At 39.7% G+C, this 25,823-nt stretch overlaps 7 protein-coding genes and 1 pseudogene across 9 annotated transcripts in view; 3 read left to right on the top strand and 5 right to left on the bottom strand.

Annotated features, from left to right (window-relative positions):
* LOC108856923 (ubiquitin-conjugating enzyme E2 11) overlaps positions 1-25,823 on the bottom strand; it is a 68,492-nt gene that overhangs the window by 411 nt on the left and 42,258 nt on the right. Inside the window, exons 1-4 of one of the 2 annotated variants that reach the window (XM_018630826.2) lie at positions 849-958; positions 689-766; positions 210-337; positions 3-107 (exon numbers count right to left, since the gene is read on the bottom strand). In XM_018630826.2, the coding sequence (XP_018486328.1) occupies positions 3-107; positions 210-337; positions 689-758 (303 nt within the window). In that variant the 5' untranslated portion in view covers positions 759-766; positions 849-958. Of the gene's footprint in view, positions 1-2; positions 108-209; positions 338-688; positions 768-848; positions 959-25,823 lie in introns of those variants that run through there. The other variant, XM_057010434.1, reaches the window with a different exon arrangement.
* Positions 3,844-6,225, bottom strand: LOC108863182 (probable inactive receptor kinase At3g08680). Its single transcript, XM_057010428.1, has 2 exons — positions 4,871-6,225; positions 3,844-4,662 (listed from the first exon to the last, which is right to left on the bottom strand). The coding sequence occupies exons 1-2, from the start codon at positions 6,156-6,158 to the stop codon at positions 4,013-4,015; spliced, it is 1,938 nt and encodes a 645-aa protein (XP_056866408.1). The 5' UTR covers positions 6,159-6,225; the 3' UTR covers positions 3,844-4,012.
* Positions 7,843-10,736, bottom strand: LOC108805240 (uncharacterized). Its single transcript, XM_018577234.2, has 5 exons — positions 10,319-10,736; positions 9,882-9,987; positions 9,559-9,667; positions 8,538-9,434; positions 7,843-8,461 (listed from the first exon to the last, which is right to left on the bottom strand). Exons 1-5 carry the CDS (start codon positions 10,512-10,514, stop codon positions 8,105-8,107), a joined length of 1,665 nt encoding a protein of 554 aa, XP_018432736.2. The 5' UTR covers positions 10,515-10,736; the 3' UTR covers positions 7,843-8,104.
* Positions 11,068-13,536, top strand: LOC108860967 (zinc finger protein ZAT3-like). The gene has a single exon (XM_018634798.2). It carries the CDS (start codon positions 12,511-12,513, stop codon positions 13,378-13,380), a length of 870 nt encoding a protein of 289 aa, XP_018490300.2. The 5' UTR covers positions 11,068-12,510; the 3' UTR covers positions 13,381-13,536.
* LOC108856758 (putative zinc transporter At3g08650) lies at positions 15,297-18,510 on the top strand (annotated as a pseudogene).
* On the top strand, positions 19,305-20,561 carry LOC108856149 (tropinone reductase-like). Its single transcript, XM_018629887.2, has 4 exons — positions 19,305-19,393; positions 19,505-19,712; positions 19,797-20,120; positions 20,214-20,561. Exons 1-4 carry the CDS (start codon positions 19,305-19,307, stop codon positions 20,385-20,387), a joined length of 795 nt encoding a protein of 264 aa, XP_018485389.1. The 3' UTR covers positions 20,388-20,561.
* Positions 20,754-22,030, bottom strand: LOC108856148 (protein RETICULATA-RELATED 2, chloroplastic). Its single transcript, XM_018629886.2, has one exon. It carries the CDS (start codon positions 21,905-21,907, stop codon positions 20,921-20,923), a length of 987 nt encoding a protein of 328 aa, XP_018485388.2. The 5' UTR covers positions 21,908-22,030; the 3' UTR covers positions 20,754-20,920.
* Positions 22,367-24,940, bottom strand: LOC108857043 (KH domain-containing protein At3g08620). Of its 2 annotated transcripts, XM_018630966.2 has the most exons (8): positions 24,778-24,940; positions 24,609-24,697; positions 24,009-24,163; positions 23,350-23,466; positions 23,149-23,265; positions 22,925-23,068; positions 22,679-22,846; positions 22,367-22,558 (listed from the first exon to the last, which is right to left on the bottom strand). In XM_018630966.2, exons 1-7 carry the CDS (start codon positions 24,855-24,857, stop codon positions 22,697-22,699), a joined length of 852 nt encoding a protein of 283 aa, XP_018486468.2. In that variant the 5' UTR covers positions 24,858-24,940; the 3' UTR covers positions 22,367-22,558; positions 22,679-22,696. The 2 variants fall into 2 exon arrangements, with proteins under 2 accessions (XP_018486468.2, XP_018486467.2); XM_018630965.2 differs by having other exon boundaries at positions 22,367-22,846; positions 24,778-24,939.

The following is a 25,823-nucleotide window of genomic DNA, read 5'->3' as shown; positions in this document are numbered from 1 at the left end:
ACCTTGGATATGGTAAGAGCAGGACTCCACTGTTCTTTCAGGATATCAAGGCAAATGCTTCCATTGCTGTTGATGTTTGGGTGATAAACCCTTGTCTTAAAAGACACCTGCATCATCAGACAAAAACACATTCGTCGTTGTTAATAAACGTGATGACCATCGACTTAAAAGATAATTTAGTTAGTAAAAGAAAAAAAAAAGAACAAAACCTTTGGTGGCTTGAAGGGATAATCAGGAGGGAAGTGAATGGAAACCAAAAAGACTCCTCCGGCATAAGGACTGTCAGGAGGTCCCATGATAGTTGCTTGCCAATGGAACATGTCCTCAGCCACAGGTCCTACAAAACAAAACACGTTTACAATTAAAGACTCAAAATCTCTCTCCATCCAAAACTCAACAGAGACATATCAAACAGGACCTACAGAAGAAGAGACTAGACATAAAAATCGAAAGCATGCTGATGATAAAATTACTAACAGCACTCAGCACAAGACAGAACAGGTTCCCATGCATATTCATATAAACAACATAGTCACCAAACCGGCGTGAAATCAAAGAGATCCTAACAAATCAAAAGCTTAACCAGGAAAAAATTCTAATGCATAATTCAGAGAGATGAAACAAAAGTATTGATCTTTTTTTTTATCAAACCCTAGCGAAAGTAAGGATCTTTAGGGTGATTTTTAACCTGCGCTGCAGTTAGAAGGAGGATCCTTCTGCAAATCCTTGAGCTCTTTCAAAATCCTCTTCGAAGCCATAGCTGAACCTGCACCAAGGAGACAAGCCGACACAACCTGTTAAGACGTTAAAGTAATAAACACGAGAGATTGCAGAAGAAGATCACGAACCGAGAAAAAGAAGCGATCAGAAAGCGAGAAGACGATGATGCGGTGCAAAAGAGAGAGAACGAATGAGATCCTCGCTCCTCTCCTACTTGCCTTTTTCTTTATAGAGTCAGATAGGGCTGGGCAAAAAATCCGAACCCGAAAAACCAAACCGAACCCGATCCGAAAAAGTAGCACCGAACCCGAACCGAAATTGATTAAATATCCGAACGGGTTCAAAATTTCGATATTTAAAGAACCGAAACCGAACCCGATCCGAACCGAAATATTTTGGGTACCCGAATGTATCCGAAATAAATTTATATACTTAAATATATACATTATTTTTATATATAATGTATATTAAAAATATTAAAAATATATAAGATACCTTTTAGTTTTCCAAAATACTCGGAAAATATATGCAAATATTCAAAAGTAAATGTTTAAAATAGGTAAAGTATACTTAAAACACCAAAATAGTTAAATATCTATTGATTCTTTATCCAAATATTCAAAGAAAACCAATTTATATGTTAAATTAAGGTATTTGACATATATGTTATGAAAATTTATATGTAATATATTATCTTTCTTATAGATTTTGAAAATTAAAGTATATAATGAATTTTGAAAATTTAAAATATTTTAAATGGGTTATCCGAACCCGAACCGAACCCGTAAAGATCCGAACCGAACCCGAACCGAAATTAGAAATATCCGAATGGGGGTGAAATCTTTGACCCCGAAAATCCGAAACCCGAATGGACTGAACCGAAACCCGAATGGGTAACCGAACGCCCAGCCCTAGAGTCAGAGAGAATGTATTCGAGACGGCAAGTCGAAAGCTTCTTATTGATCCAGCGGCTTTCCGCATGACCTATTTCGACGTTACCATTATTAATTCACGTGCCAAAGTGTCTTTTTTTTTTTTTTTCTGTAATTTAACTGTAGGGCCCACGCGGTCAAGGATATTTAATTATTTATCTTATCTTATCTCGTAAACGGTAAATTAATTATTTATTAGTTCTGGGCAAAAGCGTAGCCCATCAGAATAAATTATTAGGCTCAAACAGGCCTGCAGGCCCAAATAGTAAAAGGTGTATAACTAATTAACTATTAATATGAATACTGTGTGATGTCTATTATGGAATGTTTTAGATTTAGTTGTTCCCTACTCCAAGTTACTTGTTCCCTACTTCAAGTTATTAGACTTTGTCTCTAAGTTATGTAATCCTATATAAGAAACTCATTACTCATGGAATAATAACAATTCATTCATCTCTAAGCTATACGGCTCTCTCTCTCTCTTTTCTCTCTTTAGTTCGATCTATTCAAAGACAAGAAAACTAGGATTAGAACACGTTATCAGCACGAGATTCTAAACCCTAACTAAAATCCGGCGACCACAAAAACCCTAATTTCGGTCGCAACTTCAAACCGCCATATCTCCCTAACCGTGAGGATCCAGACGACGAGCCACCCACCAAACTGAAGCTCTTGACGAGATGAATCCAGCGCCGCAGACCACGCAGTGATCGGACTCCAGACGCGCCGTCACCTTCCAGTGCAAGCTGCGCCGTCAACAAACTCGGAGATCATCCCAAAACCCTAGCCGCCACTTCCTCTCTCTAGATCTTCTTACATCTGATTTTCTTTAATCTTGATACTAATTCAACTTTGAATATTTCTTTGTTGAATAATTAAGGTTTCTAAGAGAGGAACCAAGGATAAAAGATCGGCAAAGATTAAGGTAAGATCTCAAGAACCCTAATCTTTACTTGTGGTTCAAGCAATTCGGATTTCAAACTTCTCTTCATCTTAAATCCGATTTAAAGGTTTTGCGATTTGATTTGGTTGATTTTAGTTCTTGTTTTATTTTAAAATCAAAACCCTAAACCCTTAATAGTTTTACATGACTTTAGTTTTGTATGGACAACAAGTGATACCCCTTTAAGGATGACACGCTATATGTCCAAACAAAATTTAAGGTCAATGTTTAACCTAATCCTAAAATCAGATTTGAATTTTAAACCCTAATCCTTAAAGTTTAAGTCCGATTTTAAGAAACTCTAAACCCTAAAATATAAAGCATGTGATTACATGACTTTCGTTTTGTATGGACAACAAGTGATACCCCTTTAAGGATGACACGCTATATGTCCATACAAAACAAAAGTCATGTAAAACTATTAAGGGTTTAGAGTTTTGATTTTAAAATAAAACAAGAACTAAAATCAACCAAATCAAATCGCAAAACCTTTTAAATCGGATTTAAGATGAAGAGAAGTTTGAAATCCGAATTGCTTGAACCACAAATAAAGATTAGGGTTCTTGAGATCTTACCTTAATCTTTGCCGATCTTTTCTCTTTGGTTCCTCTCTTAAAAACCTTAATTATTCAACAAAGAAATATTCAAAGTTGAATTAGTATCAAGATTAAAAAAAATCGGATGTAAGAAGATCTAGAGAGAGGAAGTGGCGGCTAGGGTTTTGGGATGATCTCCGAGTTTGTTGACGGCGCGGCTTGCACTGGAAGGTGACGGCGCGTCTGGAGTCCGATCACTGCGTGGTCTGCGGCGCTAGATTCGTCTCGTCAAGAGCTTCAGTTTGGTGGGTGGCTCGTCGTCTGGATCCTCACGATTAGGGAGATATGGCGGTTTGAAGTTGCGGCCGAAATTAGGGTTTTTGTGATCGCCGAATTTTAGTTAGAGTTTAGAGTCTCGTGCTGATAACGTGTTCTAATCCTAATGTTCTTGTCTTTGAATAGATCGAACTAAAGAGAGAAAAGAGAGAGAGAGAGCCGTATAGCTTAGATACACTTTAACCTCTCTTTTTTTTGTGTGTCAGCTAGTAGATAATAGCCTTAATAGATACACACTGTATACAGATTGTTTTTACTTTTTTATTGTAGAGTAACTTTGGTAATTACTAAATAGTTAATTCAATTAAAAAAGTTTCTTTTTAAGATGATGATGATGCCAAAAGAAAAATGGAAAATATATTAACCCCACACACAATAACTAAAAAAGAAACATTATATAGAGAGTTTCAATTACACTATTTTTTCAGATAATGACTAGAAGAAATCACATGCTGAATTAGTCAACTACGAAAAGGTTTATTCCCCAATAAAGTAAAAAAAAAAGAAAAAGCAAAAATAAATAATGATTTGAGAAAAGAACCAATCTAAACCGGGCTATCAGAGCTTCTGATCATCTCAGGGGAAGAGGCTCTGTTACCAGAACCAGCACCCGAACCTGCAGAAGGCCTAACCTCCTCCATCATGTTAACAACTTCCTCCATAGAAGGCCTAGAATCCGGATGCTTCGACACACAAGCCATTGCCACTTGCAACATCTGCACCATCTCTTCCTCAACGCTGTGCTGCTGCTGCTTGATCAGCTCCACGTCGAACACTTCCCCAGTCCACTCCTCTCTCACCACAGACTGCACCCACTTCGGCAGATCAACCACTTCCTCGTGCCCCGCGGCCGTCTTCCCTGCCGCTTTCCCCGTCAGCATTTCTAGCAGCAGCACGCCAAAGCTGTACACGTCGGATTTTTGAGTGTGTTTCCGTGTCTCTATGGCCTCGGGTGCTCTGTACCCTAGGCTCCTCGATGGGAGCAAGGTGTGGTGACTCATCAGTGGAGCTATGCCGTAATCCGAGACGCAGGCGTTGAGGTCTTGCGTTAAGAGGACGTTTGGTGATTTGATGTTCCCGTGGAGGAGTTTAGCACCAGATGAAGAATGTATGTGAGCTATTCCTTTCGCAGCTCCTAAACAGATCTTTAGCCTCGCTTCCCAGTCCAACGCTGCTCTTCCTCCTTCGTTGTTTCCTGCATAGCATTCATCTTAGAGCCCACATTTTGTAATCACAGATAACAATATGCGAGTCCCGGCCACTGGGAAATTAACATTTCGACCAGGGACAGAGTACAGAGGACCAACACGTGTCAACGTGACTATTCTGAACAACTTTTGTGGGACCAGAATAACTTCGTACAATTAAAAAAAGAAAGATTATATATGAAACATTATCGTTACCGTGAAGAAGCATGGAGAAGTTGCCTCCTTGGTAGTAATCATACACGAGAAGTTTCTCGTCTTTAGAGAAGTAATAAGCACGGAGAGGAGCTACATTCGCGTGTGGACCGATCTTTCCCACGGCTTCCATCTGCTGCTCGAACTCTCTTTTACCAGCCGCTACTTCTTTAAGCCGTTTCACCACCACAGTGGTACCTTCCTCTAAGATGGCCTTATACGTCGTGCCGTAGCTTCCTTTTCCTAGAACCTCAGCCGAGGCTCTGAGCAAGTCCTCGAGGTCGAAGTTGTACGAGCTTCCTTCGAAGAACACCAGCTTGTTCTTCTCCGCCTCCTGCACACCGCTCCCAAACTCCTCTGCCTTGTTGTCACTACTCCTCCCGGGTTTAGCTTTCGGCGCTGCAGCCGCCGTGCTCCTGCTGCTGCTGTTGTCTTGCCCGTTTTCTTTCTTCTTGGCGCAGCAGAGAGTTATGACGGCGAGGAGGATGAACAACAGAACCGAACCTCCGACTGCAATGCCGACGATAGCGGCAGTAGAGAGAACTCTTTTGCTTGTACCAGGTGGAGGAGGAGGAGGAGGAGTCGGGGAAGGAGACGGTGATGTAGTGTTCTCCAGACATGGAGTTAGAGGACCGCCACACAAAAGAGTGTTGCCTCGAAACGAGGACGCTGGGAAGGACTTGGCAGAAGAAGGAACCGACCCGTTAAGGTTATTGTAGCTCACATTAAAGTACTTTAAGCTAGGAGGGAGGTCAGGGATCGGTCCAGTGAGAGAATTGTTCTGCAGGCTGAGATCAGTGAGCTGAGTCAAGTTCCTTAGACTCACAGGAATGTTACCAGTCAACGCGTTGGCGGAGAGATCAAGATTAACAAGGCGGCCAGAGAGAGCCACGGGAGGGATGGAGCCAGAGAAGTTGTTGCCGTGAAAGTAGAGCGAGCGGATGAAAGGAAGAGAGAGGATAGCGGAAGGAATGCTCCCTTGAAGGTTGTTGGAGCGGAGGCTGACGATCCTGAGGGCGTCGAGCTTCTCGAACGTCTTCTGTGGCAGAGGACCGTAGAGTCCGGAGCCGGGGAGACGGAGGGCGGTGACGCGGTCGTTGTTCTTGGAGCAGGTGATGCCGGTCCAGGATGTGCAGATTGGGGTTGTTGTGTTCCAGTTGAGTCTGCGGACGTGAGGGACGAGGGAGGCGAACTCGAGAAGGGCTTGCTTGTCTGAGTCTATGTCTGAGGGTGAAACAGATGGGGAGAGGAGAAGGAAAACGAAGGCCGCAACAATCCTTATCATCATCATCAAAATCTTTTTTAGGACGACTCACTCACTCACATCAAAGTTTGCTCATTCATTCATTCAACTGCAGCTGTAAGAGAGAAGACAAAACACTGTCAAGTTATGTTTTTTGAGACACATAACAGTTTAACTTGTAAAATTAAAGAATTGCAAACCAAACACTTGAAAGGTATCAGGAGGATTAAAGATCAACAACACAATGTAAAGTTGCTAAATTTACGAGTGCTAATCAATAAAAAAAACCCCAATTAATTAATAAGTTGCCAAATTTAGAAACTAACAGTGAGAAAAATGTGAGCCTATAACTCAGATCTGCAATCTATAGCTGAACATTTTAGGGAAACTAGGGTTTTAATCCAGCTAAACAAAACAGAGAACGAAATTGAAAACTAAGAAGAAAACTTTTAGTATTAAGAAGCTAAGCTAAAATCAAAAGTGGGAGAGACCTTTGAGAGGAGGGTTCAGAGGAGAAGCTGATGGAAGAAGAAGAAGAGGAGTGAGAGTGGAATAAATGCCGAAGGGAAAAGAGGACAGTGTTGAGTGGGAGAGAATCACTTTTTCAACAACGGCATTTCGTGAAGAAGAAGCTTTGAGCTAAAGGAGGAAAAGAGTAGAGAATCTGGAATATTAACACAGATTCAAGTGACCACCACCCAAGTGATGAATGAACAAACAGTCATAAGAGAGATGAAGAGAAGCTTCGGCGTGACGAAAACGGAGAAACGTAAATCTCGATGGTCAGTTTCAGATTCCAATCTCTCTCTCTCTCTCTCTCTTATCTGAGACTTGCTCTGCTCCCTTTGGCTTGTGATGATGTGCCTTTGACTCTCTTAGATTTTTTATTTAATAGCTTAGTTATCTGTCTTTTTGTTCATTAATTTCTCTTTTATTTATTTATTTTTTCTAAATCCTAAACGAATTTTAGCTTTTATTAAGGGGGGGCCTTGCTTGCTTGCTTACGATCTACTCTGGAGTTCCCCAACGTTCATTTTCTTTCCTTTTAAAAATCTGATTATGAAGTTTCGTTTTATTTGAACGGGTCAATTGATTCTAATGACGATTTATTTGAATATTCTAATACGTAATGTGAGAAACTGCCCCAACTTATATCACTCTAGTTATATAGCTTCTCAATGAAAAGTTCTGTGAGATAAGACTCAACTTATATTAATGCATAAAATCAAATGTGTTTTTCTTTTTTTTTTAAAAAATTAGAAGGGTAGTATTTCAAGATCAAAATAGGTCTAAAGGAAAACAACAAAAAGTGGGGGAATATTCTTAAACAAGGTTGCAAATTGAGCTAATAGTATCATATTATCATTTGACCATTTATAAAATTTAAATTTTTGGTAAGGTGGTACTACCATCTTTCATAAAAGAAAAATGGACCCCCTGAAGGGAAGGAGTTTGGTATGTGACATAAATGAGGGTATGATACGGAGGTAACATTGAAAACAACGAAATTTAAATCTCTTCCTTTAAATATCAAAACTATATGTCATTAATGAAAGGGAAAGTCAATTTATGGAATAAAAATTACTGGCGACGTTGGTTGTGCTTTGCTGTCTATCATTATCAACTTCAGCTGTATCTCAGATTCATCACGTTACCTGCATGAACCTTCTTTCTCTAGGCTTTCACATTCTCATTGCTAATATTATAGTATAAGTGCCAAGAACAAGGAGAGAGCTTGAAGGTCCCACGTTACGTTACCATCTCCTCGAAATATTTATAATAACGTTACCATCTCCTACAAAGTTACAAACCTTACTCAAGAATCAATAAACCAAAAGAACCAAGAACCCTTATATCTGATAATCCGTCTCTTTCTCCACACCATTAACAAAAGCAAACAAGACCGTGTGTGATAAATAAATGAAAAAAAAAAGAAGAAAAGTGGTTTTCGAAAAAAAAAGAAAAAAAAGTTTGTTTACTTTTCGGTGTGTATGTTATAGTGGGCCAAAAGGCTCAGGAAGCAGCTCGAATCCTCCATTATCGAACATGAGTCCGTGATCCGATGACCTATCATCAATGCTATGTAACCAGTTTGTGTTCTTGACGTCTTCTTTCAGCAACAAGGCGTCATACCTCGAGCTCTCATACATGTCCATGTCGCTAAGCTTCCCCATCAGTCTTCTTCCCTCGTTTGCTTCGTTCCCGTTCTCCGCGCTGCTACTGCTTATAGAATCAGAATGGTTATGTACCGAACGGATTGGCTGTATCTTGGACGAGGCTTGTCTGATGCTCTGAGGGAATAACGTTGTCGTTGATAGTGCACAACCGTTTGACTTTCCGTTTCTTATGTCCTACACACAAATGTGGAGATTTTAAGTCACTTTCTCTTAGTGAGAAGAGTTGAAGAGATGTAAAACGTAACGTTACCATGTGCCTAATGGCCATATCAAGTGAATTTTTTGAGAAGGACCTCCCGAGACCGTTGTTGTTACTGTCAGTGACGACGGTTGAAGAAGAAGAAGTCTTCAGGGTTCTCCGTGAAGTCACTACATCCGCAACGTTTGAAATCCTTCGTGGTGGCTCTGGTGCTGCGAGTCTTCCTCTAGTCACGACAGGAGATGAGTGCCTTCTCGTCAGAGGACCTTTTGGTTCTGGACTCGCCTTTGATGTTGTGATGCTGCTACTACTAGCTGCTGGTCTAGACCTGCCAGCTGATAATGGTCTCCCCGGGAGACTTGTTCTGAGATTAGGCGGTGTGTCTAGAGGGAAGTCAGCCAGCACGATCGGCTGTTGCGGCGTTGTGGTGGTTCGGACTCTAGGTCCAGGAGAGCTTGGCCTAGACGATGAAGGCGTGACACGACCGTTGCGTCCGCTTGAAATAGTGGCGGATGCAGAGGAGATGGATGGGGTTCGGCGCGTAGGGGTTGAAGGACGAGAGTTTGGTCTAGAGGAAGAAGCGACTATGTTTGGGGAGTTAGCTGTGAGCTGCGGTCTTGAAGTTGGAGTCGATGGTCTCGAGCTTAGTGACGGTCTAGGCTTGTCCATTGACGAAGTAGATGAGCCTGGACGGATTCTCGAGGGAGTAGAGGCGCGTGAGGCGGAAGAAGTGCGGGTGGGAGTGGAAGGTCTAGCGGAAGATGAGGAGCGGGAGCTAGGGGATGAAGGTCTGATGTAGGAGGAGACTGAAGCTGAGCTAGTGTTGAGGATGGAGGATGGTGAACGGTTTGAGGTGTATTGGGAGGTGGAAATGGATGGGCGCGTCAGGGAGCTGCTTCTAGCTGGACGTGTGGAGTGGTAACTGGTCTCAGACTGTGAAACCGAAAGCTGTGAAAGGAGAACAAAATAGTATTTCATAAATTAAGTAAAGTAAGGCTATTTCTATTATAAGACCTTGTGTAAACTCATGTAAGATAAGAAAGCAACTTTCTAAGTTTCAGTATATGCATACCCTTGATCCCTTGGAAGCAGAACTGGCTCTAGCAGAAGGTGTGATCTTTGGAGCAGCCAAAGATGAATGAGAGTCGTTCCCAAGAGGTGTTCCAGGAGGAGTAAGAAGCCTATATAAGATAACATAAATGTTACATAACTTCAATATTCCCCAGAGGCAAAAAAAAAAAAAAAAAAACAAGAGAAACAAACAAACAATCAACACTCCCAAGTTGCAGTCAGTGTAGTAAAAAATAAACATATTGGCCAAACAAAAAATAACACTACAACAACTAACAAGTAGTTAATGATGATACACTGTTCGATTAATAAGAAGAAACTAACCAGTCGTAATCATTTTTGCCTCCTTCAGCAGAGGACAATAGATCATCACCTTTGCCTCTGGGAGCTGGTTTGGATCCGACAGAGAGCCTCCCAAGTTTTGTAGAAACTGGAGTTTTGAAAGAAAAACACAGAGAATTAGTGTCAATTAAGAAAGACAAGAAGATCAAGCAAACTCTTCACTGGTCCCAAAAGCCTTTTTAACTTTGATCGAGAAAGCAATGAGATGGAATCTAGAAGATGAAGACAGCTTTAGCGTAGAGAAACCACACACACAAAGCCATTAACTTTGAATAAGAGTGAACATCGTTTTTTCGTCTACGAATTCAGACAAAAGTGTGATGTGATCCCCAGATTTATATTTAGAAACTCTATTACATCGAATCGAGATAAAAGTAGTCGAAAATTTACTAAAAAAGGAAAGTGAATCTGAAACGAACCGTCGGGTAATTCATCAGAGGAAGAAGACAACGGGAAGGAGCGGCGGATCTTGGAGAAGAGATCGAGATTCTCATCGGAATCTCTAGAGAAACCGTTCTGAGAGATGTTGTTGTTGTTGTTATTGCCTCTGCGGAACTGTGAGATCGCCGGAGTATTCCTCCCACCGGCAAGAGACTCTCTGAGATTCCTGTTCATTGTTTCTGAAGAGAGACGCCTGGAATCAAGGCTGTATGTGATGATGTGAGAAAAGAGTTTGCTTACAATCTACGACATTGGGAGAGGAGAGAGTTTCAGATCTAACGACCGAAGAAGCCTAAAGAAAGTAGTTTTGTTATAATGTGTCACTACCAAGTTGTTGTGGGCTTTTAACTAGTAACTACCTAATGTTATCACGATGCATGTTCATCTTGCCCTTCATCAATCATTCATGGCTCCCTTTTATTTATATATTTTTTTCATTTTATTTTTTGTATATATTTATTTATTTATGAGGCGGAGAAAAGAAGGAAGGTGTAGTTTCCTAATTATTTTCTTGGTGTGCATTATTACATTATTGTGTATGAAAGACGAAGATGATGAATCATTTATGAATGTGTATGAGTTAGACCCCACGTGGGTGCTCTTCTCTTTTGGGTTCTCACTCCAAAACTATAGAGTAAACATAGAGACGGTGAGATTCAACCAATATCGTTGATTTGTTTATAGTTTACACTTTACAGGTTGATGATGTATTATAGCTTACGAAACGTAATACAAAACAATTTACTCTAGTAGTCGTTAACATAGAAAGCAACACTAGATTTGAATAATACTGTTTACCAAATATTTTCATTAACAACCAAAATCTGTTTTATTAGTGAGATGATGAAAAGATGAAAATAATAAATCATAGACATGGTGGATAAAGACAGGCTTGGACCCGACCACAGTTAAATACCCCCATGTTTTCCTTGTTCTTTTATAGCCTGATAACGATTCCTCATTTGTTCTATTATGGGCCTACTCCACACTATATCCGGCCCATTATACCATCCTCTGCATGTGACTTGTCTCTGTGTAGATAGCAATGGCCATTATTTACGAATTACGACTCGTCACTTGTCAGGACCAATTCCTCCCAATCCCTTTGGAAAATGAGGTCAAGAATGTTCCATCGTTATTACCAGACTTCTCCATCATCTTCCGTTTCGTCGACATCTGCTCCTTGTCTAAGTCTCTTACTCTCACTCTCATCCTAGCTATCTCCAGCTTCAACTCTCTGTTCTCTCTCCTCAACGATGCATACAAGTCTCTTGGCGAAACCGCTCGTATTTGTACTCCTGTCCACGAAAAATCCAACAACCCTTCCTCTGAATCTCCCGACAGTGGCTTTTTTAGTCGCAGCTGTTCTGAGTAGAGCACTCGAGTAACCTTCTGTACTGGAAGCTGATCGTTCTGTGCCACATGGTTGCTTGCTTCTTATGAAATTTGCAATCTATGATGAACTTGCATAGATTCTTGCATTCTTATTCTGTCTATAACGGATGCGTTTATAGTCCATTATATTAGTCTGATCACATGTTACCATAACATAAAATGATTTTGACTTTATTATTTACCTTGAGATACACGTCAGTGGCTCCGTAGATCCCATCGTCTGTGATCCTTGCGTAATCTGGTAAACTCTCTATAATGGCTGTCAACTTGTGTAGACTCAGGGGGTACCTCATCCAAATACGCGTCCACGATGTCCAACTTTCAGCAACGAACCGTGGTGACACTTTAGACTCGGTAGGACCGTTCCTTCTCGGATACTATGATTCAACCTATATCGTTAAGTAGTTTGTAGTTACAGATGTATTATAGTTTACGAAACCTCCTATAAAACATAATTTACATTACTAGTCGTTAACATCACAGTAGATTTTGTTTATTACGGTTTACAAAACATTCGTTAACCATTACTTTAAATTATTATTATTAGCAAACCAAAATCTGTTTTATTAGTAGAGAGAGAGCTAGAAAAGAAGAAAACAAATAATACTAATAGACATGGTGGATAATATAACTGTCTCCCTGTCCCTCCATAACTTCCTCCTCACGTAACCGTCTCCTTCTTTTTTTTAACAAGTAACCGTCTCCTTCTTCTTCTACTTAAGCAACCTTTTCTCCAACTTCTATCCTTTTTTTTCTTCTTTTTTCTCACATCACAATGACCACCAATAATTCCGATTCTGATCCCAATTTCCATACTCCACTTACCTCTACTTCTAACGCAATCATCCCTATCTACCCTAATCCAAATCTCCAACTTGCTTTATCTCCCAGTTACAACCAGAGACCTACAAAGAAACGCACCAGAACCGTTGCATTTCCCTCTAGTTCTTCACCAAAGCCAAAATACCCTAGAAAGCCAGATCCTAATGCCCCCAAAATCACACGCCCATGTACCGAATGTGGCAAAACGTTTTGGTCATGGAAAGCTCTCTTTGGTCACATGAGATGTCACCCTGAGCGTCAATGGCGTGGTATCAACCCTCCTCCTAACCACCGTGGCCCCACCCCGGCTTCATTTTCAAACCAGAACCAGAGATTACCAAATTGGGTCTCCCTTATGACCGAGGAAGATCATGAAGTCGCTTCTTGTCTCTTAATGCTGGCTAATTCCACACCATCATCATCAAGTTGTGGTGAACGGTTCGAGTGTGGAGGTTGCAAGAAAGTGTTTGGATCACATCAGGCTTTAGGAGGACACAGAGCTAGTCACAAGAACGTTAAAGGATGCTTCGCTATAACCAACGTGGCCGATGATCCTATGTCGACGGTTACTACTACTACTCCTAGTGATCATCAGGATCATCAGGGTAAGCTCGTTACGTATATGGGGCATCATAAGTGTAATATCTGTTTTAGAGTGTTCTCCAGTGGTCAGGCTTTAGGAGGCCATATGAGATGTCACTGGGAGAAAGAAGAGGAGACGATTGTCGGTGGTGCGTTTGATCTGAATGTTCCTGCAACAACACAGGATCTTTCTACTTCGGACACATCAGGGTGTTCGTTAAATCTTAGGTTAGGACTTTAATTTGTAAAATATAATTATAGTTACATATTGGATGGTGGCTTCTAATATATCTAGGATAATGGAGTTGTGTTGTGATTTAATTATCTGTATAATACTATAATGTGTCGCTAGGATATTGGTGTATTCTCATATATATATATGCTTAACAATAAAATGTGTCCAATTCTTTATTTCCGATTTTCGGTTTATTAATTTGAAAACGTTGTCAAAAAAAAAAAAAATTTGAAAACCAATGTCTACAATATACAGGAAAGCCTAAAAAAAAAATAGAACCAAAAATAAGAAAATTTTAGTTACCAAAATTAATTATACACCGACAATCTATATATGTTAGAATATTCTTCTTTTTTTTGTGTATACTAGTTGTTTTGCCCTCACGTGCGAGCATAATAATTTTTAAAAATAAATATTTTATTAGTTCAAATATAATAAAATAAATTATTGATCATACATTAAACATATTTAATAATAATTAAAAGTAAAAAAATTCTATGTGTACAAGTTTATATGGTAACATAAATACTTTTATTATGTAACATAAACTTAAAAACACTAATGATTTTGAAATATTTAGTAATAAATCAATATTAAACTATTTTATATGACAATTTTTTTCAATATAATAAAATTATATTTGATTGCGTAAAATAAATCTGAAACATTATTATATACAACATACATATAGGTATTTATCTTATATAATTTAAAACTATTTTTAAAATATGTAAAATAATATTTTGAATAACCAAAATAAACTATTGTTATACAATGATAATTATCAAATAAATGAAATTTTCTTTTAATATATGGTTAATTGTATATTAACAAATATAATTATTCGTTAACTTAATAAAGACTTTACAACATAATATAAATTATTTTTAGATAATGATAATTACCAAATCAATATAATTCGTTTTTAATTTACAGTTATTCATACATTAATTTGATTTTAGTTTCTGGTTAATTGATACAAACTATTTTTAGATAATTATAATCATCTAACCTAAGAAATTTGTTTCTAAATTATGGTTGATTATATATTAATTCGTTTTTAGTTTATGGTTAAGAATGTATGAATAAATTCAACTATTTATTAGATGTAGTAATAAATCATTAGGAAAAATCCTAAAAATATGATAAAAAAAATTACCTAAAATCATGGGGAATATGACAACTAAGCAAATTTACTTCTCAAATAATAGTATAGATATCACTAAACTTATATGGAGTAACAGAATTGGAAAATCCAAGCCGTAAAAGAAACTTTCAAATGTATAGTTAACCAATAGTAACAAAGAGTTCTTACAGAATCACATTGAGCCATTTTGATAAAATTAAGCTTACCTTATGGAACCAATTAATTTCACAAAAAAAATAAAAAAATGTTAGTATGGTTTTTGCCAAGTTTCGTTGTTTGACCTGAGTATTCAGATGCATTATAGTTCTCAATCACTCAACGCACCAATGCTGCGTTGGTATGTTCTTTGTTGTAATGTAGTTTCTCATTCTTACATTGTCATCAGGCGACTTTGATGATGTCTAGATTTTTTTCGTACAAGGTAAAATGTTACACAAAATAGTAATATTAGTTAAAACATCAAGTAGTGTTGGTTGATGGTGGTATACATACATTCGCATATAATATTTATATACTACAGTTGTAAGAAAAAAAATCATATGTAAAACATCAGACGTGAACTCACGATTAGCTAAAAGCTAATAACATCCTAACACGAAGAAGCTTCAACCTAACCTAGTGAACGTCAATTACCCTCCATTTACAAAATTACCGACTCTTTTTAGGAGATTAACAAACTTGAAGGGCCTTATTCACAATTGATTTAGTAAAAAAGTTTTATGTATTTTACTACCAAAAAAAAAGTATAAAATTTGAGGGCTTCTTGCTTCATTTGACTTCCATGATTTATCCCAAAGTCTCCTAAGCTAGAAGAAGGGATTAGAGTTCTTTTTTTTTTTTTTGGTCCCAAGTTTTTCATCCATTGACTACATTACCAAATTCTTCATTAATTTGCTAATGATCAACGGGTTCCAACATTCTCCGAGCTCCGATTCATCCTTTGTGCTGGTAAGTTATTTAAACTGTCTGTCATTGATCTGGGTTCCGTCGTAGAATATTTATATACGATTTGGATGATCCAATTCATGTAGAACGGGTGGATCGAATCGTAAAATTATGCAATTGGGAGCTAGAAATGAGAGACTCTTATCGCATTTTTTCCTCTAATTAAAAGGAGAATGAGAACGATTCTGTACGAGCTCGCTCTGGGTGGTAAAAAAAAAAAGACTGTTCCTTTGTTCAGTTTGTTGTTTTGGGTTTCCTTAAAATGGTGATATTCTCTTTCTCTGCAAATTTTTTAAAATGGTTCTATTTGAGTTCAAATGATTTCATCTAAATACAAGATTTTTGATCAATCTAGTGCCATAAGGAACATTGTCCATGTACGTCTCTGTTTATTAAAGTTAACTACTTTGAACTCTGTTTTTTTGTTTTGTTATTTATATCTTTCCTAATTTACATTTGCTAAGATGCAATTCCTTCTTTTGATTTGTTAAACAGGAAACAGTGACCTCTCCTTGATTTGCAGTTTTTAATTTTCACAAAGCATAAAAAAAACGATGCATCCAGGCGGCAAGAAACTTCTTCTGCTGCTGCTTCTATTCTTATCCGTCTCTGTTGTATTCATTGGGAACACCGACGCGAACTCTCAGTATGAGATCTCACATAAAGTAAGAACCGCTCCTCATGGAAACATGGGGCGGAATGTTATAGACGGAAGTGGCGTGGAGAAAACTTTGCACGAGATTGGAATGGGTGATAATAATAATAAAAGAGGCATGAGCCACAACAAAGTTTCGGTGTCGACTGTTGCCTTGTTCACTTTAGCAATGGCTGCTGCCACCGGGCTAGGTGCGGTGCCTTTCTTCTTTGTCGAGCTTGATCCTCAGTGGGCTGGAATATGCAACGGCATGGCTGCTGGTGTGATGCTGGCTGCTAGCTTTGATCTTGCCAAGGAGGGACAGGAGCATGGCTCTGGGAACTGGGTTGTTACTGGGATTCTAGCTGGTGCGTTGTTCATTTGGCTCTGCAAGCAGGTAAAAACTAGAAACTGATTCTTCTGCCTGTCTAAACCCAAACTCACTTTGTCTTGGGACAGTTTCTTGAACAATACGGTGAGGTTAGCATGCTGGATATCAAAGGTGCAGATGCAGCGAAAGTTGTCCTCGTCATAGGGATTATGACACTTCATTTATTCGGGGAGGGGTCAGGGGTTGGTGTATCGTTCGCTGGTTAGAAGGGTTTTAGCCAAGGGCTTCTTGTCACTTTGGCTATAGCCGTTCATAATATTCCAGAAGGGTTGGCTGTTAGCATGGTGTTGGCATCAAGGGGTGTCTCTCCACAGAACGCCATGCTCTGGAGTATAATCACATCTTTACCTCAGGTAAAAATCCATAGGATGTTTCTGTAATCTGATTTCTTTTGTCTGCATAACGGATTTTACTGATTCTTGTTTTGTCTGTATTATATACCAGCCTATCGTCGCAGTGCCAGCTTTTCTATGTGCAGATGCGTTTAGCAAGTTCTTGCCTTTTTGTACCGGGTTTGCTGCTGGGTGTATGATTTGGATGGTTATTGCTGAAGTGCTTCCTGATGCATTCAAGGTGAATTGCATATGGTCATTTAAGTTCAAGAAATCGCTAGGCGGTGGTTAGGCGATTTATAGAGGATTATTGTTTAGGCGGACGCCTAGACTGACTTTTTTTTAAATTCCTAGATTGATTCGGTTTGAGAAAAATTGTTTGGTTCAGACTCGATTTACCGATTAGGCAGGCTCCTAGACCGGTTTTTCGGAAAAACATTGATGCTCATATTTTCAGGAACTTGCAGATTTCAACCGAGTATACTGACTTAAAATCTCTTTCTCTGTAACCGCAACAGGAAGCGTCTCCATCCCAAGTAGCATCTGCAGCCACAATATCAGTAGCATCCATGGAAGCTTTCAGCACGCTTTTCGAGAATTTCACGCATGATTACAAGTATATAAAACAAAAGTTCAAGTTAATAGTTATAATAAGCTGTTGCATTTTGGTTGGTTGTTACAACTAAATGCTTCATTTTTTTTCCATCCAATCTGCAGCTCAGAGGATGCCTCTGGCTTCTTCGTTTCACTCCTTTTTGGTCTAGGTCCACTGCTTGGAGGCGTAGTTTTGGTCGCATCAGCACTTGCCTTCCGTCTACAGCACGCTCTTCTCATGGGAGTAGCGTCAGGCATTGCCTTTGTCCTAGGTATCTGGCGTCCGCTTCAACTGCTCCTATCAACTAAAATGGCGTTCATCCCTCTGGTTAGTCTATACGGAGCTGGAGCCGCGCTGAGCCATTTCGCGAGCTTAACCATCCTGAACGTCACCTGTCGGAAAAGGTCCCGTGCCGGCAGCAGTTTGATCACCGCAGGAACCAATTCTCCGACCAGCGTGATAACGCTCCAATCGTTGTTAGCGTGTGGGGCCGTTGGGTTCCACGCGCTAGCCGAGGGGCTTGCTCTCGGGGTCGCCGCACCCTCGGCTTACGGTCTCGGCAGACACATGGTGCTCCCGGTTTCCTTACACGGGCTTCCGAGAGGGACGGCGGTCGCAAGCTGCGTCTTTGGAGCCACGGACAGTTGGCACGCGGCTCTTGCGGCTGCGGCTTTGATCGGGTTTGTGGGACCCGTATCGGCCATAGGATCGATACTAGCCGGGATAGATTACAGTGGGCTGGATCACGTGATGATGGTTGCGTGCGGTGCGTTACTGCCAAGCTTCTGGCACGTGGTTCAGAGAGCGGTGAGGTTAGAGAGAAAGAAAGGCGTTGTGGGGATGGTGCTGGGAGTAGCGTGTGCCGTTGTGTGTCTGACTTTCACTAGACTTGTTTGCTTGCATACTCCTTACTGCAATTCTGCACCAGAGGCTGTTAGATGATTGATTCGTGAATTTAAGTAAGAGCTTCCTCTTGTAAACACATACACATCCCTTTATCCTATGTTGTAAGATATATATATATATACTCAGTGATACAAACTTTGTCGGATTTTATTGTGAATTGAAAGAGAGTGTATTGAATTGAATCAAGATTAGGCCCCATCATCATTACACCACCAACTCCGCATAAACCCATTTAGCATTAGGCATTCAGTTCTTGGGTCCTAAACTTCTTCGGTTCTAAAGGTTTAGGATCTATTTCTAACAAAATTAGAAATCGGCTAATAACCGAAATAACTTCGGTTCTGATTTTTTAGTTAGAAAGTCAAAAAAAAATCTGTTTTCCGGATTAAGTATCAAATGTTTTAAAGCTTTCGGATAAAAAAAATTGGATAATTTGGATAGTTTGAAATACAAGGTACTATTCTGATAATTCATTTTTAGTGTTCAAGTTTATAAATAATATTTTTAATTATCTGATTATTTTAGAACTAAATATAAATATTTATAACTATATAAATTATATTATAAATTTTTAAATATCTGTTTGTTTTTTTGGTTCAATTCCTTTTTTGGTTTTAGAAATATATGATCTATTTATAACTGAGAAAATCTATCAATTCAGAAAAAAAATCTAAACTGGAACCAAAATTTTTTCAGTTTTGTTCGTTTTTTTGGTTCCGAATAAATGTGCCAAGTCTAAATTCATTGTTAACTAACACCTTGAAGATTGAAGATGGAAAACGCATCATTAGTTACGTCATTACATTTTTCATTAAACGAATCATTTCTTATGTTTACTTTGACCTATGATTTGTCTACCAACCACCAGAAGCGTTGCTACGTCATTTAGTACGACATGGTATCTTTGTTAAACTACTCGTGACCTCGCACCATCTATAAATACCACATTTCCACATTATCATCTTCCATCAAGTCATAAAATGGCTGGAGCAGAACAAAACATCAGAGACAAGAGATGGAGTCTTCAAGGCATGAACGCTCTTGTCACCGGAGGAACCAAAGGAATCGGGTTTGCTTCCAAGTCTCATGTTTCTTCCATTACAAGCAACAAAAAAAAGGAAAAACAAAACATTATTTTTGCTTCCACTTTCTCTGAGAAATCTTGGTGAACAATCTTTAGGCATGCTATATCGGAGGAGCTTGCAAGTCTTGGAGCAAGAATACATACATGTGCGAGAGACGAATCTCAGCTTAATCAGTGTTTAAAAGAATGGAAGATGAAAGGCTTTAACGTCACAGGCTCAGTCTGTGATATATCTTCTCGTACTGATAGAGAGAAGCTGTTGCAAACTGTTTCCTCTCTCTTTGATGGAACTCTCAACATCCTCGTAATGTCTTGTTGACTCTTTAACCATCAACTCTTGGACTAGAATCTTTATAAATTATAATGATTTTGTGTTGTATGTGTGTAGATAAACAATGTAGGAACATGTGTGACAAAGCCAACAACAGAATACACAGCAGAAGACTTCACGTATCAAATCTCAACAAACTTGGAGTCTTCGTACCATTTGTGCCAGCTTGCCCATCCTTTGCTCAAATCATCTGGAACTGGGAGCATCGTTTTCATTTCCTCTGTTGCTGGAGTTGTATCTTGTAGCGTTGGATCCATCTATGGTGCAACCAAAGGTGCTATAAGCCAGTTGGCGAGGAACTTAGCTTGTGAATGGGCTGGTGACAACATAAGAGCTAACTCCATTGCTCCTGGAGTCATTGCAACTCCTGCAGCTAAAACTGTATAAAACTCTATAAACAAAACTCTTTTTGCAACGTCATTTAGATTTTATTAGTTCATCCTTGTGTTAACTGAATGTGATGGTATTGTTCAGTTTATACTTGGAGAGGAGTTTGCTAAGAGCATTGCACCAAACATACCAATGCGCCGAGCTGGAGAGCCAGAGGAAGTGGCAGCAGTGGCAGCGTTTCTGTGTCTTCCTGCTGCTTCTTACATTACAGGTCAAACCATATGTGTTGATGGAGCTCTCTCTGTTCATGCCTTCTGAAGTTCATATTCCTCTGTTCCTGATTCCACTTCTTCCATTGCTAATTTTATCAAATTTGGTTCCTATGTTTTTCTTTTTGGAGTTTCAAATAGAAAAAAACGGTTCTCTTTGCTTTGTAAAGAGACATACCACATCTTTTGATTGTGAAATAAACAGAGAGCTCTCTCTCGGTTATACACGTCCGATAAGTAGATCATTCTTTCTTTCTTTCTTTTCTTGTTCAAGAAAGTAGATTATACAAACTTCATTAGTGATTAAATAACTTGCTACTAAACTCAATGACAGAGAAGTGTTAATAAGGATCGACCTAACAGCAAACTTGTCTTTACAGTTGGTCCTAACAAATGAAATTAATTAGGATCGACCTAAGAAAGATTTTGTCTTTATTTTAGTCCAAACACAAACAAGAACAATATGTCTTCTGCTTTTGTAATTAAGAACGTGGAAAACCATTCCAAATCAAGAAGATGCCTCTTGTACTTTGTACCTAACGGACAACAGACAGAAACAATCAAGAAACCAAAAAAAAAAATTCAAACATCTTTCTCCTCAGCTGAAACTTCCGTCTTCTCCTCCCCCACAGACTGCGAACCAGTCATCCTCGCCAACACAACAAACGACATCCCTCCCAAGAGATTGTTCACAACCCTCAAAGCCACCACACCCGTCTTAAACACCAGCGGTGGCAAACCCTTCTCCATCAAAAACTCTGCACCGTTCAACGTCTGGTACCTCACGTTCGCGCTCACTCCCATATGAGCCGCCCAAGTCAACGAGTTCAGCACCGTCGGCGGCGCCTTGTTCGGCGGCTCGAACCCCGGATCCATCTTCTTCCTCAACACGATCAAACCGTTGGAGATAGCCGTCCCCACGAGACCAGCAGCCAACCCCACCGCGGCGAACACCATCCCTTTGTAGACGAGAGTCCCGAACCGGTTCGCGAGCGTGAAGCTTCCCTGCTCGAACATGTGGCTCGCCGGACAGGCTCTGAAGATCCCAGGCAAGAGGTTTGACGAGGTGGCTGATGCTGCGGAGGGAGCCAAGAGGTACATGAGGGTGAAGTTGAGGATGGAGCCAACGACGAGAGTCGAGAAGACGAAGTCTAGCTCGTTTAGTCCGAAGTTGGGACGCGACGCCATGTCGCCGAGTACGTTGGCGGTTACTCCGACGAGCTCTTCCATGAGGACCTTGAAAGGGAACTGCGGATCAGCTGCGACTCGCGATCTCCATCCTTGGATGAACATCCCTATTGGTCCCCATGGTGACGGTTCTTGTTTCCCTCCTTCACCGCTTGAATCTCCGTTATCACCACCACCGTAGTTTCCACCGCTGCCTCCTCCTCCTCCGGCGGATGAAGCAACGAGATTTGGAGATGTGCGGAGGGAACTAACCGATGCATTACGTGGAAACGTGACCACGAGCCTTGGATCACGCGTGAGGTTGATCGCTCTAGGTAGTGATGGTGGCAGGTTGCTCTGGTTTGGTTTCGTCGATAAGTGAAGACGAGCTATAGCCGCCATCTTCTCAAGCGAAGTCACTTCGGTGAATGGAGAGCTTCTAGACCTAAAAAATCTGAGATCTGAGATTGAATCACGGTTCAGACAGACACAGAGAGACAGAGAATCTCGTTCAACTTTTAAAAACCCTTTTCTTTTTTTAAAACATGACGCAACAATCAATGTTCTTAATGGGGCCCACTTCCCACCTGCGAGACTGAAGCTGGATCTGAGCCCACCACGTGTCGACTTGTCAAAACAATAAACTAACTTTCACCAACTATATTCACCCACCACCAATGCCACCAATGTTGATTTTTCTTTGCTCATGGACAAAAAGTATCGCACTTTGCAATGTTTTTATCGATACAGACGTACGAGCTTTCCTAGGACTAACAGTTGTTTGGTCTCTTCTCTCTACTCAACTTGCTGTTATTGGACAAAGTATTGCACTTACTTTCAACGTTTATATAGAGAGATGGAAACGACAGAAACAATACTTATTGCTGCTTCTCAAAAACACGAATATAATGTGTAATTAGATGTCCATACTACAAACTCACAACACATGAATAAATAAATCCAGAACAAATCTAATCTTAATGGTTACAAATGCATCACAGCTACTTTCATTATTAGTACTTCTCGTCTTGGTGCTTTGTGCTTTGAGAATCACTGTGTGGATCGGATCAGAGAGGTAAAAAGCAGAAGAACCAAGAGTAGAGAGACGTAAACATAAAACAAACACCATTAGGCTAGTGGTTACACACATATACACATATGCTTGGTAGGTACCTCATGAATCTCTCTTGCTTAGCGTCCTGTTTTTGGACGTTTCATTGCGTTTGAATTGAATGGAGAGACACTACCACCGCTTGGACCTGGACTGTTTTCTCTCAAGTTCGAGTTCAGCAAAGCGAGCTCTCGTAGCTGCTGCCTCTTGATATAGTCCTGTGACTCATCCTGCAAAAACAATAACGCTTAATTAACCGAGACAATAACTGAAAATCAAGTGAGAAGAAGTAAGTTAAAAGCACATACCACAGGTTTTACTAACTCCTCGATGATCTCTTGGGCATGTCGCAGCTTTATATCGACAATATCAGCAGGAAGATCAGCCTCAATGAGGATATGGAGCTGCTCGTTGAGATGCTCATAGCCAGGCTTCCCTTTCAGTTTCTCTTCCTGGCGACAAAACATATCAAAGCAAAAAGATGAATAAAATTCTGAAAAAAAAGAAGAAAAATTGTAAGCATATCTCTTACTTTGTCAGGGTCCTTAATTGATCCTTTCCCTCTAATAAACACACGGCAACCCGTAGTTGCTTCCACACGCTTCAACGAGTTCCCTCTAGGCCCCAGAAGCCTTCCAACAAAATTGAACTAACAAACCAAAAGCAAATGACTTATCAACTGATGTATTTTAATTTCATTGTCTCAGAGAAATCAAATAAAGAGGAAACTTACATTAGGAAATGTATCAACTGGAAGATCTAAACGCAAGATACGCTTCACTGTGTATGCGCTTGGGCTAGCAGGTGCACCTTGCCACTCCATTGCCATTCCATGAGGACCAACCATTCTCTACATTAAATAAAAAAAAGGTTTACATTGTGTTTCTGAAAATGAAACTCGATACATCATTCCCACTCTAGAGTCTAGATTAAGGGCTTATCAGGTCTAATACAAAGAGTGAAAAGGTTCTACTATCTCTAGACTAACGACTAAACCAAATCCTTCTTTTGGGCAATACTATGTTCTTGAAACAAACATGCAATGAACTAGATACTAAAGATGGCACCACATATTCCAAATAAGGAGATGGAGAGCTAAACTCATACCTCAATATTCCTTTGCAGTAGGAATATTAGGCCTCTCTCTCCAACAAAAGAATACATGAGCCATCCCATTATCCCATACATATTTTCATGTGCTAGTGGGTATCAACCACCACAATCCTCTGTTAAGAAATTCTATATGTTTCTATTAAGATAATCGAGGGGTGAAAAAGGACAGCTTCTTTAAACAAAACAGAAAAATAAAAACTATAACAAAACACACACAGAATTTGAAAGAACCATGAGCATAAACACAACAGATAAAATATAAAAAAAGTGGATACCTACCTCTGGTGGAAGACCATTCCAACCACCACCATATCCAGCACCAGGAAGATTAGACATATGATTTGGTGAAGCCATTGGACTAGGGCTCCGATGCCTCAGCCGATCAAAATCAGTAAACCCTTGGTTGGACATCATTCCACTAACCCGGAAGATCTCTGCACAACAAAAAACGAATATAAAAAATGTCACAAAACCAATCAAAAACTGAGTAAGAATGGAAGTACACAGACTTCTACTTAGAAATTGTAAATTCATTCAAATATATAGCAGTCCAACTTAATTCCCCAAAAATAAATTTTCAGTCAATTAGAATGATAATGATCTTGAAAATTTAATTTTACAACTAAATCTAGTTTTGCTACCAAAGCTGGAAGCTTTAATAATATACCAAAGCAAAACCCACAAAAGAATCCACTGCGTATCTTTATTGGTGAGTGAGTATAAAAGCAAATAATCTTAAAAGACTCTAAAGCATCAAGAGCTTGAACAAGTAAGAGCTGATTAAATATACCAAAGATTCAATTAGTTGAGAAATATAGATATAGGAAGCAGCATATAGTTGCAGATCTAATGAGAAAGAAATGAGCAGAGAGTAGAGACCTTGGTTTAAGAGACGGCTACATATGGGCAAGACTTGCATGAAAGGTCCAAGCTTTTGATGCTCAGCTAGCAACTGAGTTAGGTATTGACTGCAGAAGACGGAGAGATAGTTAGATAGAGAGAGTTAAAATAGTTTCACTGAAGATTAGCAAAGGAGAAGAAAAAAAACCTGTCAACATCGGAGGTGGTTCGAATCTGGGGAGAAGCGGCTCTAGAAGGTGAGTAGCTGGGATTATACAGACCAGACATGGGTAGAGGAGGGTTTTTGCTGCTCTCTACTGTCTTCACGCAATTTACATGTACCAAAACTTGGTTTTCTAGTTGTCTCCACCGAGACCATGTATATTGTAATCCCATTTAAAAAAAAAAGAAAAAAGAAAGACTCTTTTATTTATATCTATTGGGCTTTTGATATTTACATATAAAGCCCACAAGGCCCATTTAGTTTGTCAAAATTTCTCAAATCGTTTCGATCGTGAAGTTTGGATATTTTGATACAGAGAAGGAGAATCAGGAAGGAAGAAGACGATGTCGTTGGTGTGGCTAGAAGCGGCTCTGCCTCTGGGAATCATCGGAGGGATGCTCTGTATCATGGGGAACTCTCAGTACTACATCCACAAAGCTTATCATGGCCGTGTATGATTTTTTCCCCCTCTTCTCTCAATTTCTCTCTCCTAGGGTTTCTCGATTTGATCCGATTGGATCTCAATTTTGAGTTTGATTGATTTCAATTTTTGGGAATTGAGCAGCCGAAGCACATCGGGCACGATGAATGGGATGTTGCTATGGAGAGACGCGACAAGAAAGTCGTCGAGAAAGCCTCAGCTCCTTCCTCATGATCCAATCAGGTCTGTTTTTGCCTCTCTGCTTTCACACGTGCTATTTGTTAGTCTACTTCTCTTGGAAAGAGATGATTTTGCTGGTTTGTATATTGCGTTAAAGCGCTTAATAAGATATAGACCCTGTGGAGATAGCTCATTACTCTGTAGACATGTTCAATAGATTATCCTAAGCACTTGTGATTAGTTCTTTTGTCTCTTGAAGTGGATTGGTGGTTCGTCCTGTGTAGGAACTACTGAGATTGTCGTTATGGTTTTGGTTAATTGGTCATTTTTGTTAGCTCTTCTTATTTTCTTATTCATGGTTAAGCTCTGGGAAATGATCTTCCTGCTTTCTGCTTTTGGCTTGCAGTGTAACTCTCAGTTAACATGTTGG

Source organism: Raphanus sativus, chromosome 5 (genome assembly GCF_000801105.2).
Source record: "Raphanus sativus cultivar WK10039 chromosome 5, ASM80110v3, whole genome shotgun sequence".
NCBI classification, from domain to species: Eukaryota; Viridiplantae; Streptophyta; class Magnoliopsida; order Brassicales; family Brassicaceae; genus Raphanus; species Raphanus sativus.
The sequence above is the reverse complement of the archived record's forward strand: the minus strand, read 5'-3'. Positions and strand labels throughout refer to the sequence as shown.

Coding starts and splice junctions, on each gene's coding strand:
- LOC108857043 (XM_018630966.2), bottom strand. CDS start 24,857: ATGTCTGGTCTGTATAATCCCAGCTACTCACCTTCTAGAGCCGCTTCT. Junction 24,164..24,608: donor TAGCCGTCTCTTAAACCAAG/GTCTCTACTCTC, acceptor TTTGTTGTGCAG/AGATCTTCCGGGTTAGTGGA. Junction 23,069..23,148: donor CAATTAAGGACCCTGACAAA/GTAAGAGATATG, acceptor TTTTGTCGCCAG/GAAGAGAAACTGAAAGGGAA.
- LOC108863182 (XM_057010428.1), bottom strand. CDS start 6,158: ATGATGATGATAAGGATTGTTGCGGCCTTCGTTTTCCTTCTCCTCTCC. Junction 4,663..4,870: donor CTTCTCCATGCTTCTTCACG/GTAACGATAATG, acceptor AATGCTATGCAG/GAAACAACGAAGGAGGAAGA.
- LOC108856149 (XM_018629887.2), top strand. CDS start 19,305: ATGGCTGGAGCAGAACAAAACATCAGAGACAAGAGATGGAGTCTTCAA. Junction 19,394..19,504: donor GGAGGAACCAAAGGAATCGG/GTTTGCTTCCAA, acceptor AACAATCTTTAG/GCATGCTATATCGGAGGAGC. Junction 20,121..20,213: donor CAACTCCTGCAGCTAAAACT/GTATAAAACTCT, acceptor GGTATTGTTCAG/TTTATACTTGGAGAGGAGTT.
- LOC108805240 (XM_018577234.2), bottom strand. CDS start 10,514: ATGAACAGGAATCTCAGAGAGTCTCTTGCCGGTGGGAGGAATACTCCG. Junction 9,668..9,881: donor GGCAAAAATGATTACGACTG/GTTAGTTTCTTC, acceptor TATCTTATATAG/GCTTCTTACTCCTCCTGGAA. Junction 9,435..9,558: donor CTGCTTCCAAGGGATCAAGG/GTATGCATATAC, acceptor CTCCTTTCACAG/CTTTCGGTTTCACAGTCTGA.
- LOC108856148 (XM_018629886.2), bottom strand. CDS start 21,907: ATGGCGGCTATAGCTCGTCTTCACTTATCGACGAAACCAAACCAGAGC.
- LOC108860967 (XM_018634798.2), top strand. CDS start 12,511: ATGACCACCAATAATTCCGATTCTGATCCCAATTTCCATACTCCACTT.